A 12,529-nucleotide genomic window follows, 5' to 3' on the forward strand; every position below is an offset into this window, starting at 1 on the left:
CGCCCCCTGGCACTGACTCCGCCCCTTGTTTTCCCGCCCATCATCAGGCCCCGCCCCTAGATGAGACCACGCCCCCATCAGGCCCCGCCCCTCTCCACCGCGTCCATCCCCGCGGCCGAGCGGCACTTCCCCTCCCGGCAGTCCATCCTGCCCTCTGATTGGTTTAGATTCCCGCCGCTCAGCGTGCTGACCAATAGGCGTGCGGAACGCCGCTCAGGGGGCGGGCGTTCCTCTTGTTCCGGTGCGTGCGGCGCTGTCGGCGCGGCCTGGGCGGGGAGGCGGCGCCGGGACCGGGATCGGGCTCAGGGCCGGGATCGGGATCGGGACCATGTTCCGCCGCAAGCTCTCGGCGCTCGACTACCACAACCCCGCCGGCTTCAACTGCAGGGGTGAGGGGCTGCGGGGCAGGGCGGACAGGCTTGGAGCAGCCTGGGATGGTGGAAGTGTCACTGGCCGTGACAAGAGTGGGATGAGACAGGCCTGAGGGTCCCTTGGCACCCAAACCATCCCATGATTAAAGCTCATCCGGAGCCCAAATATCCCAGCGGGGTTTGGAGGGAGCGGTGAAAGCCCAGAGCTGTGAGCTGCTGGGTTCTGTCCCAGTGATCGTGTCACCCAACCTGAGCATCCCTGAGTGCCCCACCGCCCGGGAATTGGGGAACTGCAGCTCCCAAATAACCCAAATAAGAGGAGTTAATGAAGAGAGATAATGTTTATGTCGTGCTTTTTGAGAAGCAGTTGTGTTAATGTTACATATATCATGTTTGTCCGGAAAACAGAGTTAGAAAATTAATTTTTCTGTTATTTTTCCACCTTTCTTTCTGTGCGTGCTAAGTTATAATTTCATTCCCAATAAAGCAGTCTGTTGGCTGATGCCTTTTAACGAGGTCAGGCAGTTACAGCCAGTTTGAAAAATCAAAAAATACTCTGATTTTTGGTCAGAGAATACACAATTTTAGTGGGTTTACCATATATATATTTATATATTTCTGTATATATGTGGGGGTGTTTAATGATGAAAGTGCTCAGAGGCATCAGGATTTGTATAAATTGCATCAAAACTTCAAATATTGGCTTTTTTCTTCTTTTTCTTTGTTTTCTTCTCCCCACAGATGAAACAGAGTTCAGGAATTTCATAGTCTGGCTGGAGGACCAGAAAATCAGACACTACAAGATTGAGGACCGAGGGAATCTGAGGAACATCCACAGTGATGATTGGCCCAAATCCTTTGAGAAGGTATTTCCTTGCTCCAGACAAGTGCTGGTGGGAATGATCTTTACCAGCTGCTGTGGTTGTAGGACAGAAAGAACTCAGAATATTTGTCCTGTTGCTGAACTCTTACATTTCTAGGAATTTAAGTGTATCGTTGAAGCCAAACTGGGGGAGTTGATGACAATGGGAGAATTTTGGACATAGTTTTCCCTCAGCTTTGTTTGTTCAATGGGTGGAGCACCTATCCTTGTCTGGTTTGGGTTTTTTTTTGCCTGATTTGATTCAGCTCTTGAAGCAGAAAGAAGTCTGACTGCAAATAAACACATTTTTTCTGCGTTAATGCTTCTGCTGTCTCAAAAGGAGGGTGGATGAGGCTCCTGCAGGCCTTGCCAGCATGTGGGGGAAAGCTGCAGCTCATCCCTGCACCTTGTGTCATTCCAGATGGATTTCCTGGATCCAGCTGGACTCTGGGTGATCTCCTCTGTGCTCCTGAGCGTTTGGAGTCACCACAAGGCTCTGGAGCTCTTCCTCTTGCTTCCCATTTCCCTTCTCTGTAATTCCCAGTGCCTGTTCATCCCTCTTTTTTTTTCCCCCTGGAGTCACTTGCTGTGCTCACTGCCCAGGCTGTTTTGGCTTCTCTGGGTGCAGCCTGACACTAAAAAAACATTCATTAAAAAGAAAATGCTGCTGCCAAATGTCAGACTTGAGCTGGAGGTGGATTGGGACACTCCAGCATGTCCTGGATGGATCAGATGCCACAGCAGGAATTTCACAGTGACAGTTCTTGTTAATTAGTATTTTCTGTGAGGAAAATGACTGTTCACACATCACTCCTGTGCTCCCAACTGATTCATCCAGGTGGCTAAAACCCATTTGTTTTCTCCTCTTTTTGCTCCTCAGTACATGAAAGATGTGAACTGTCCTTTCAAGATACAGGAGCGACAAGAAACGGTGGATTGGCTGCTTGGCTTGGCTGTGAGGCTGGAATATGGAGATAATGGTAGGAGGGAATTGATTTAATGCTTCAAAATGGGAGGGAAATGGGGGGTTTTGATTCATTTCACACAATTCCAGGATGGTTTGGGTTGGAAGGGACTTGGAAGATCATCCAGTCTATGGGCAGGGATGCTTTTTACTATCCCAGGTTGCTCCAAGCTCTGTCCAGCCTGGCCTTGGACACTTCCAGAGATCCAGGGGCAGCCACAGCTTCTCTGGGAATTCCATCCCAGCTCCTTCCCACCCTCCCAGCCAGGAATTCCTTCCCTTTGGTTTGCAGGCACTTTGCAGCATTCCCAGTGCAGGGTCACTCCCTCTGCTCCTTGGAGCATCCATCCCATGTTCCATTGAGCTCAGAGTCGATAAAAATAAAACAAAATAATAAACTATTTATTATCCAAGAGGTGCTGTCCCTGTGCTCTGGGACAGCTCCATCCACTGCCCCATCCAGCCTTCCTGGGAGCCTTGCTAGAGCTGGGAATGTGTGGGCAAGGAGCCAAACGTGTCCTCTCCTCCTCGAAACATTCCTGTAGTTCCTTGCTCTTTTCTCTGGAGAATCACAGAGGGATTTGGATTGAAAGGAACCTGTAAAGACCTTTTAGTCCAAATATCCAGCCAGGCCAGGTTGCTCCAAGCCCCATCCAGCCTGACCTGGAACTCTTCCACAAAGGACATCCTGCACTTGTGCAGGTGGCTCAGGTAGCTCTTCAGCAGGTCAGGGTTTTCCTTCAGCTGGGAGAGCAGCTTGGAGGTCTTGCAGGAGCATGCAGGACGCTGGAAGGCACAGGGCAGGCAGCATGGTGACAGGGACAGAGGGACCTCAGGCCACCCCTGGAGAAACTCAGGCCTGGCTGGGCTGCCCCAGGGAGCAGCTAGTGTGGGAATCGTGGAATGAGTTGGGTTGGAAGGCTCCTAAAATCCCATCTCATTCCAACCCCCAGCAATGCTTGGTTTTCTCCTCAGTGGCCAGGCCCCACCTCTGCCTGCTGGGGCTGGACAAAGGCTGGGAAGGACTTTCCTTGTCCCCATGGTCACCTGTCACCACCCTACTGCCCCTCACCTTTTTCCTGCTGAGGTGACGCCCGAGGAGAACCGCCAGGAGCAGCAGGCCCAGGGCTGGGATGCTCCAGCAGAGCAGCTGTGTGGTGGTGATGCCCCTGTAGGCACTGCCCTTGTCCAGCTCCAGGGGAGGCACATCCCACACCAGGGTGGCCCAGGCAGGTCTGCAGGAACGAGGGTTGCTGCCAGGGTAGAAGCAGCTGAGCCCGAGGGCCACGAACAGGAACTGTTCCAGGCTGGGCATCCCTGCTCAGGACATCCCTGTCTGGCACCCTGAGCTCTGCAGGGTGTCACCCCCACTCTGTCACCCCCACTCTGTCACCAGAGGTGCCGTGGTGTCACAATGATGTGACATCAGCAGTGCCCCACCTGCTCCTAACACCACTAAGTGCCACCTTCTCTTTGGAAGGAATAAAGTATTTTATTGCTTCCCTTTGGAAGGAATAAAGTGCTTTATTTTATTTTCCTTTGGAAGGAATAAAGTAAAACAGCAAAGTGCTGTTTCTCCATTACCCTTTGGAATAAAGCACTACCTTAACTTAATCCTGTAATTCCAATTTTTTTTTAAAGCTCCATTTAAAGCTTTAGGAATGCAGAGAGCTGAACTTTGACATGAACAGCTTTGCTCTGTAAATCCTAAGTACTCATTGTAGGTGAGCGAGAAATAGCAAGATGCCTTAAAAATTCACACTATTTTTGTGAAGTTCTCATCAAATTCAGACAATGTCAAAAGTATCTTTCACTTTTTAAAGAAATAAAACAGAATTTCGTGGGCTTGTTTTCACCCTGTACTCAGAGAAACTGTTTCCCTTCAGCTCCCATGGGACTGGAGCAGCATAATTGCATTTGTTATTTTATTTCTGGGTACAACCAATCCCATTGTAGATATTTATCCCCTTCTCCCTGTGGGATTGCCATTATGAGAACTTACTCTGAAGTGTATTAAAAGCATTATATTTAGTACTGCATTTATTCAGAGAGGTTATTCTTAGACCTCCTTTTTTTTTTTTTAACAACAAATAGATGTGGAACCCTTGGGAACTAGGACAAGGTTATGAAAAAGTGGAGTTAAATCTCCCCAATCACAGCAGTTCCATTTCCTTGTGGAGAGATTGGGGAATACAAATGTAATTACTGGAGGCAAAATAACAGCAGCCAAAGTGCTGTTCCTCCCCCTTCCCATTAATTCCTGCAGGGCTGAGCTCTGCCCAAGACAAGGATGGGATATAAATAAATACCTGTGATCTGCAGAGCTGCTGCTCAGTGCCTCATGATGGGCAAAATGAGCTGTTTGTTCCTTGGGATTTTGTGAAGGAGGAGGAGGAGAAATCAGGAGATTCCACCCTCAAAAAAGCATGGAAAAACCCCTGTGTGGGCTCAGCTGAATGCTGCACTCTGTGAAACAAACCCTGAGCCTGAAATTTGCTCTTCAGGACCAACATCACCCCCTAATTCAGCCCTGATGATCTCCATGTTTGCCTCTTCCTTTTGCAGCTGATAAGTACAAGGATTCCACCCCTGACGGTGCTAAAAACACTGACAACACAGCAAAGAATGCAGAGCCACTGATTAACCTGGATGGTGAGTTTGTCACAACCTCAAATTAAAATTTTTAAAGCCCCATTTAAAGCTTTGGGAAGGCAGAGAGCTGAACCTTGACACGAACAGCTTTGCTCTGTGAATTTTAAGTACTCATCAGAGGTGAGGGAGAAATAGCAAGATGCCTTAAAAAATAAAAATATCCAAGCAAACACGATGGCAGGCTGGTTATTTCCATGCTGTCAGGAATTTCATGTTGTCTCAGTCTTCCCCAGCTGTTCCTGTCATAATAATTTCAATTTTATTTTATTTTTTTTGCCCGCTTGGCACAGTCACAATAAATGGAAGTGGTGGGAAAGAGCTGCTAAAATCAACCCTAAATCCTCAACTCTTTTTTTTCCATTCCTCCATCACCAAAAAAGCAAAAATTGATCCTGCCCTCACCCAGAATCACAGTTCTGCTCTGCAGTGATAAAAATCCACAAAAGGGAATATCTGCCTGTAATTTGCTTTATTCCCAAAGACTTTACCTGGTTCTGTAGCCCAGTGCTGGTTGCTCTGTAGTCAGATTATTTCCTCACTGCTGTGTTTCCATGACCTTGAAATCATGGAATTAAGGCTGGAAAAGCTCTCTAAAATCATCAAATCCAGCAATTAACCCAACACTGCCACATTCACCACTAAATAATGTCCCCAAGTGCCACATCCTTGTTTTTTTGAACACTTCCAGCCATGGTGAGGAATTGCCCATCCTTCAGAGCAATCCAATGCCATGGAGTAAGGAAGCCTGGAATCAGTTAAACCAGCATTTCTTTTTAATGATAATCCTTATTTTTAATGATAATCCTTCTTTTTAATGATAATCCTCATTTTTTTTTCCAGTGAATAATCCTGATTTCAAGGCTGGAGTGATGGCTTTGGCTAACCTGCTTCAGATCCAGCGACATGATGATTACTTGGTGATGCTCAAGGTGAGTTTCCCACTTTTCCCACCTCCTTTTTCCCTGCTTTTCCCCAGTGCCTGCTGTGTGTTCACAGCTTGAGGTGCAGTTACTGGTAACTATGAATTTTTAGGCAAAAATAGGGGAAAAAACCCTCATCTCTGTGTTTTTTCAAGCAGATAAGAACACAGGAGATAAATGGTGGAAATTCATGCAGGGAGAATTATCCTGGGAAACAATTCTAGCTGAGTTCCTTAGGGAACATCCTCAAAGCAGAAGGTTCTATTCCAGTGCTAGAAATTAGAAAAAACTTGAAAATACAGAAGTTAATGATGCCAAGGATATTTAAAAACAATATTTAAAAACAGCAAGGGAGAAGCCACAGTTAAAAGTTTCCTTCTTTTGGTCCTGTGAACTCTTTACTCCTTGTAAATTAATTCAGTTTAATTTAATTTTGGCAACTAATTAATGCTTTTAAATGCTCTCAGTTGGCTAATTAATTTTCTAAACCATCTTTTTTATGCCTTTAAGAAAATTTCTGACTTTCTGGTGGAACTCAGTAGATTTGGGATCAAACCCATGCTGTATTTTTTAAATAAAAAATACATTCTTGATGAGAGTCTAACAATCCCAAGTTCCTTCTTGATCGTGTCATAATATGGGAATAAGCTGAATTTTGTTTGGCATTAAAATCAAGGCATCTCATCCATCAATCCCTGACCAAAAAACACCTCAAAACCCCACAAAAATCAGTGAAAAATAATGTCAGGTAGGGAGGGGAGACCCTGGGAATGATGATACTGAGGATTTGCAGCATCAATGAGCTCAACTCTTACCAAAATTCCTTCAGATCTTCTCCCAGGGCTGGCAGACTTTACTGGGTGCATCAGTCTATAAATGCTGCATACATTTATTTACAGTTCTGTCACTATTTCCACATTTTTACTCTCACTTTTTTTCAGACAGATTTGGGCAAAACCAGCCTGAATTTTCTCCCTTTTAATTCCAGTCAGAGGAGATGCCTGCAGTGAAAATCCACATTACAGGCACAATGCAGAGCTGGGGTTTGGGTTGAGATGATGATATGAGAAGGTGTCAGTTAAACTCCTGAATTCTCCACCACAATAAGCAGGTTTTCAGGGAATTTGTCATCCCTATCCAGGCTTGGACACTTGGGAATGAATGTTTTGGGAGAGCCAGAGGGTGCAGGCACAGCACAGACATCTGGCCAGGGGGAGCAGACATTCAGAGCCCCATTTTCATCATTCAAATCTGGCAAGTTGATCAGAAAGCATCTGTGGGACACAGTTGGATATCCATTTTCTCATGCCAGAGGCACTTGGAATTCTCTTAAACAAGGGCTGGTTTCACTGCTGGAATTCAACTCCCCATCAAATCATTCTTTTTTGTCCAGGCCACTTCCTCCAGTGAAAGGTTTCTAGAAATATTTAATGCCAACTTTCTGGTATCAACTCAACTTTAATCCCTGACCAAAACTGGGAGAAATCCTTGGGGGAGAAATGCAGAGCTGCTTCTGTCACATTTGGCTGCTCGTCAGGGAAAATCTGAGGAATGTGGTTGACAGAGCCAATTCTTCTTTTCCTGTGCAAGTCTGCCTGCCTGGTATTCCTGCAGTTATTTTTGGAGGCATTGGGAGCTGTAGGTATCAGTAACTGATAGCTCTGATAGGATTTCACCCCATGTGCTGCAGCCAGGGACAAGAGATGAGCACCAGGATTGGCAAAGTCAAGGCTTGTTCTTGTTCCCAAGGCTAAAATTAATTCCTTTCTGCACTCAGTCCTCTCCAAACCTGGCTGGGAAGCTTTGTTTCAGGTTTCTCTGCATATGGGAGGTGGTTTAGCACCTTCTAAAATCTGCTCTCAGCAGGATTTCCTTCCCAAAGAAGGATTTCCTTCCTGGAGAAGCTGCTCTGCTGCAGCGTTAAACCTGTGAGATCTCAGGAAAAGGAGATTGGTGCTGCTGCTTTGGGCTTGTGAGCAGCTTGGCTTTGGAATCATGGATTTGTTTAGGTTGGAAAAGAGCTTTAAATCATCGAGCCAAACCATCCCCCAGCACTGCCAAGGCCACCACTGCCCCATGTCCCCAACTGCCACATCCACAGGGCTTTTAAATCCCTCCAGGGATGGAGACTCCACCATTGTGAAACCCTTTCTGATGCCTGTCCACAATTCCCATGAAGAAATTTTCCCTAATATCCAATCCAAACCTGCCCTGGCACAACCTGTGGCTTTTTCCTCTTGTCCTGTCCTTGTTCCCTGTGAGAAAATCCAAACCTCCCCCCAGCTCCTTCCTCCTTTTCTCCAGGCTGAAAATCCCAAGCTTTCCAGGCTGTTCCTTGTATTTTGCAGCTCCTAAACCTTCTTTTCTCCAGGCTGAAAATTCCAGGCTATTCGTTGTATTTTGCAGCTCCTGTCCCAGCACTGGCAGGAATTAATGGTGTGAAATTAATGTCCTTGTCACTTCTGCTTAAGATGTTTTCCACACCTGGCTAAGATCCTGCATGCCAAGATTATTCCTAAATGGAGAGCTTTAAGGGCTGAAAGAGTTCTCAAAAAAAAAAAAAAAAAACCCAAAAAACTTTCACACAAAACTGGGTTTGAGGTTATCATTTTGGCTCCTTTTCCCTTGGAATTAGTGAGAAATACCTCAAGGCATGAATTAATTCCTGTCCCCTTTCCCTGTTTTTTCCCAGGCCATCCGGATTCTGGTGCAGGAGCGCTTGACTCAGGATGCCATCGCCAAGGCCAGCCAGTCCAAGGAGGTTTGTACACACTGCACATGGCCAGGGTTAATTATTCCCACTTAATTAATGAGGATAAAGGTCTGTCCTCTCAGTCAAAACCAGTTCTGTTCCTACATTTCATTTAGGAGGCTGCTGGAAGTTTCCTGTATCCTCCCTGTCCTGATTCCAGCAGATCCAGGGGGTTGTGGAGAGCAGTTTACAAAGCTCTTTTTGTTCTGTTTGGATGCAAATACACCTGGGTGAGATCTCATGGAAGAACTCTCCCCTGAGGTGTTTTCCAGAGGATTATCCAGTGAGTGTGATAAGAAATGCATGACCTGGCTTTTCCTTGGAATTTTGGCTGCAGAAACAGGTTCAGCTATTCCTTGTGTGGAATATTTTGCTTTATATGGACACCTCCTATGTGTTCAAGGAATGGGATGTTGGAAATCCAACTCCTCCCTCCTCTCTGCCCCAAAAAAAAGAGATGCTGAAGGAAACTTCTGCCCTTAAAACTGAGATTTTTGCAGAATTCTTTGCTAACCACGAGCTGTCTGTGGGGAAGATGTTCCAGGGGATGACTGTGGGTTTTCAGCTTGTCATTCCTTCAGCATTCCACTTCTCCAGCATTTGGGAAAGGCTGGGAAAGACAACCTCACCTGCCCTGAAGGTGTGTGAGTATCCCTGCTAAAGCAGCTGAATCTGCTCAAAGAGCCCAAATTCTATTTTTTTTTTTTAATTTTTTAATTTATTTTTAAATTTTTTTTTGGGGCAGCTGCTCACAATAGTCCATGATTTGTTTGTTATCATCATCCTGCTGATGGTGTTTTCCAAGTGGGAATCACAGGTGCTGCGAGTTGCTGGAATTGCCAGAAACATTGGAAGAGTAAATCAAAGCTTTGGACTTGTAAATCCATAAAGCTGGTAAAAAATCAGGAAAACAGGAAAGCAGCTGAGGCTGTTGTCTTCATTTTGGGTTCTGTAATGTTAATAAAATGCAGGTTTTAGTTGGTGTTTTCATAGCTGCACAGCAGGGATCAAAATGGGATTTTCTTGGAGGAAGAGGGAATTTTTTTCCTGCCAGGGAATTGTTCATGTCTGTTGGGTCTTCAAAGCATCATCAGGGCTGAGATGTCTCTTTCTGTGATGTAATCTGGGAGTTTATTCTCCTTAGGAATGCCACATTCCAAGGGATGTGGAGAAAAGGTGGAAAATCTGCACCAGCAGAGTCCATCAGCATCATCACGTGCCAGGGGAAAGAAGGAAATATCTCCAATCAGAGGGGATGGCTGGGTTGGGAATAAAAAGAAAGAAAAATTAGATTTATTATTCTGCTTTTGACCGATTTTTTGGTGCATCATTTATCATAATGGCCATTTTTTGGTGCATCATTCATAAACAAAAATTTTTAGGGAATGAGGGTGGAAATGAAATTATCTGTGTAGCTCCAGATGCAAAAGTGCTCTTTATTATTTGGCTTTATTCCCTGTTTGAAGCTGCTGCACAGAGGATTGTGAGCTGGTTGGATTTGTAGGATGGGCTGGGGGGATTCCAAAAAGGATCAAACTTCCCAAAAAGGATCAAACCCAGGGAGTGTGGGAAGAAGGGAGAATAAGGAATTTCCAGGTGACACTGAAGGAACCTTGGGGAACTCATCCACAAAGAACTGGGAGGGACAAAAAAAAAAAAAATAAAAAAAGGACACAATTTTTCCTGCTTGTGTGACTCCCAGGCTGGCAGGGAACTCTTTGCAGCCTTAAGTACAAACCTCATTTCTTAAAAAATCCATGTAGGAAATCTGATATTTGTGGAATCTTTTTGGAGTGGTGTTTTTAGGGTTTTAACAGTGGAGATGGATTTTTAAGACTGCAGTTGAACGTGGATTTTTCTGTAAAAAGGCCATGGAAAAAACCCACTTTTTGAAAATGGGTTGCAGCCACCAGTTTGTGTTTAATGTGTGTTTTGACAAACTCAGATTCTTCTTTTTTTTTTTTTTCCATGTGTATAAAAGCCTTTAAAGGAAATCCTCACTGTCTAAAAGCTTTCCAGCCCCAATCACTGCAGAAATTAATGGTATTGAACTCCAAGGTTTTTCCTGTGCCAAATACAAGGCTTTTGGCTAATGCCAAAAGGGTAGGAAAAGCAAATGCTAGGATTTGGGATGTTTAAATCTAATTTTAAGTGCATGTTGAAGCTCCCTGAGTAATGATTTAGTGTGACCACTCCTCTGCAGCTGGACAGGGTGAAAAGAAACAGAACAATGCTCAGAAATGACCACTGAGAAACTTTGCCTTGGAGTATTTTAATAGAGAAAATGTCTAGAAAATGGAATATTTCGCTTTATTCCTAAGCTTAACACTCCAGTAGATGCTTCTGGGGATGTTGTGAGCTCAGCAAAACTTGATTACAGAGAATTTCTGCAGCTCTTTGCAATCTTTGCATCAAGCCTGGCAGCTGTTGAAAGGCACAAGTTTTTAAGAAAGCCCAGTTTTGTTTTCCTGGGAAGCTGCTGGATTGGGGGATGGCTCCCAGTGCTGCTGTTGGCCTTTTAAGGATTGAATGCAGGCTCTGTGTATCCAATGGGGGATTCTGAAAGCAGGAAGATTTTGCTTTATTAACACTCTGGGTTTGGTGTTTCAGGACACAAAGGGAATTATTTCATCAACCCCAGTGACATTTTTATATAAGCAAACCCCCTATTTCCCCCCTCCAGTTACCTGCTGAAGTGCTTGATTTTATTTACCTGCAAAATTACATTTTAAAATGTGTTTTCTTTCTTTTCCCAGGGTCTGCCTGTTGCTCTAGAAAAGCACATTCTTGGATTTGACACGGGAGGTGAGCACTGCTCCTTAATGTGACTTTTAAATGGGAATGTTTGCCTCTGACAAAGTTATTACTGTCAAACCCAGGGCTGATGTGGACAGTAAAAAAATCCTGGAGTGGAAAGAATTCCTCCCTCCCAGCTGGTTATTTACAAGCACTCCTGAGCGTTTTGGGTTTGGAACAGCAAAGCCTAAATCCAAATCGTTGGGAATATGTTTAAATAACAGCTTTGAATGGCAGCCCGAGGAATGCATCCTGCTGTTTGTAAATCCTGCTGCTACCAGCAGAGGACATCTGTGCTGCTTCCATGGATTTGAGCTGCCTCTTTTCCCTAAAATCCCATGCAGGCAGCTCAGGTTGGCGTGACCTGATGGATCCTTTCTAAGGAGCAGCCAGGTGACCTGGAATTCCACAGGTCTGGCTTCACTTTCGCTCCATGTCCCCTGGAATGGTTCACACCAACCTTCCAGCTGGAGGTTGGCATGAGATGATCCTTAAGGTCCTTCCAACCCTGTGACTCCCTGATTCTCTGCCCCTGAGCTGCAGGAAGCTGAGGGAAGGTTTGGAGGTCACCTCATCCCTCTTGAGCAGCAGGGAAAATTATTCCCAATTTCCAGCCTGGAAACCACCAGCAGCAACAAAGCACAGAGTGTTAAAACTTCCTTAAATCCCTCCTGTGAGCTGAAAATTATGGCTAAATGATGGATAAATGATGGATAAAATGCAAACTCCTCTCTCTGCCCTCCCCCAGATGCTGTTATCAACGAAGCTGCCCAAATCCTCCGCCTGCTGCACATCGAGGAGCTGCGGGAGCTGCAAACCAAAATCAACGAAGCCATCGTGGCTGTCCAGGCCATCATTGCTGATCCCAAGACTGACCACAGACTGGGAAAAGTGGGGAGATGAAGGGAGAGAAGGTTTTTAGCCCCTGTGTGTACTTAGTGCAATTAGGATCCACCCACAGATCCCATTCTGGCATGCAGTTCGAAATGGGATTATTTTCCTGTTCGGAAAGAAAACAGGAAATTGAATTCTGACTTCTGATGAATTGTCAGGTTTTTTTTTTTTTTTTCTTTAAATAAATGAAATTGAGCAAAACAGACAAATTGTTCTGGTGAGCTCTCAGTTGGCAAATAGGACGTTTTTGGGGTTTTTTTTTTAATTTTTTGTCTCTTTTTCATTGTGTTTGGCTTTGTGCTGAGGGGAATGTTACAT

The 12,529-nt window shown here is 45.0% G+C and overlaps 2 protein-coding genes across 2 annotated transcripts; one reads left to right on the plus strand and one right to left on the minus strand.

Moving 5' to 3' along the window:
* Nucleotides 1–238: 238 nt before the first annotated feature.
* RTRAF (RNA transcription, translation and transport factor) lies at nt 239–12,420 on the plus strand. The gene is made up of 8 exons (XM_085060958.1): nt 239–389; nt 1,113–1,237; nt 2,114–2,213; nt 4,763–4,849; nt 5,690–5,778; nt 8,462–8,530; nt 11,278–11,326; nt 12,066–12,420. Exons 1-8 carry the CDS (start codon nt 329–331, stop codon nt 12,218–12,220), a joined length of 735 nt encoding a protein of 244 aa, XP_084917084.1. The 5' UTR covers nt 239–328; the 3' UTR covers nt 12,221–12,420.
* LOC146435758 (uncharacterized) lies at nt 2,579–3,598 on the minus strand. The gene is made up of 3 exons (XM_085060960.1): nt 3,270–3,598; nt 2,861–2,983; nt 2,579–2,758 (listed from the first exon to the last, which is right to left on the minus strand). Exons 1-3 carry the CDS (start codon nt 3,510–3,512, stop codon nt 2,678–2,680), a joined length of 447 nt encoding a protein of 148 aa, XP_084917086.1. The 5' UTR covers nt 3,513–3,598; the 3' UTR covers nt 2,579–2,677.
* Nucleotides 12,421–12,529: the final 109 nt, after the last annotated feature.

The sequence above is a fragment of the Lichenostomus cassidix genome, chromosome 5, assembly GCF_008360975.1.
Source record: "Lichenostomus cassidix isolate B80296 chromosome 5, HeHo_3.0, whole genome shotgun sequence".
Classification (NCBI taxonomy): domain Eukaryota; kingdom Metazoa; phylum Chordata; class Aves; order Passeriformes; family Meliphagidae; genus Lichenostomus; species Lichenostomus cassidix.

Bases quoted from the DNA above. Each gene is read 5' to 3' on its own strand.
- RTRAF (XM_085060958.1), top strand. From the start codon at position 329: ATGTTCCGCCGCAAGCTCTCGGCGCTCGACTACCACAACCCCGCCGGC. The intron at 1,238-2,113 runs GTATTTCCTTGC...TTTGCTCCTCAG, and splicing joins GGCCCAAATCCTTTGAGAAG to TACATGAAAGATGTGAACTG. The intron at 8,531-11,277 runs GTTTGTACACAC...TTCTTTTCCCAG, and splicing joins AGGCCAGCCAGTCCAAGGAG to GGTCTGCCTGTTGCTCTAGA.
- LOC146435758 (XM_085060960.1), bottom strand. From the start codon at position 3,512: ATGCCCAGCCTGGAACAGTTCCTGTTCGTGGCCCTCGGGCTCAGCTGC. The intron at 2,984-3,269 runs GTGAGGGGCAGT...TGTGCCTTCCAG, and splicing joins GTCACCTCAGCAGGAAAAAG to CGTCCTGCATGCTCCTGCAA. The intron at 2,759-2,860 runs GTCAGGCTGGAT...GTGATTCTCCAG, and splicing joins CCTTTGTGGAAGAGTTCCAG to AGAAAAGAGCAAGGAACTAC.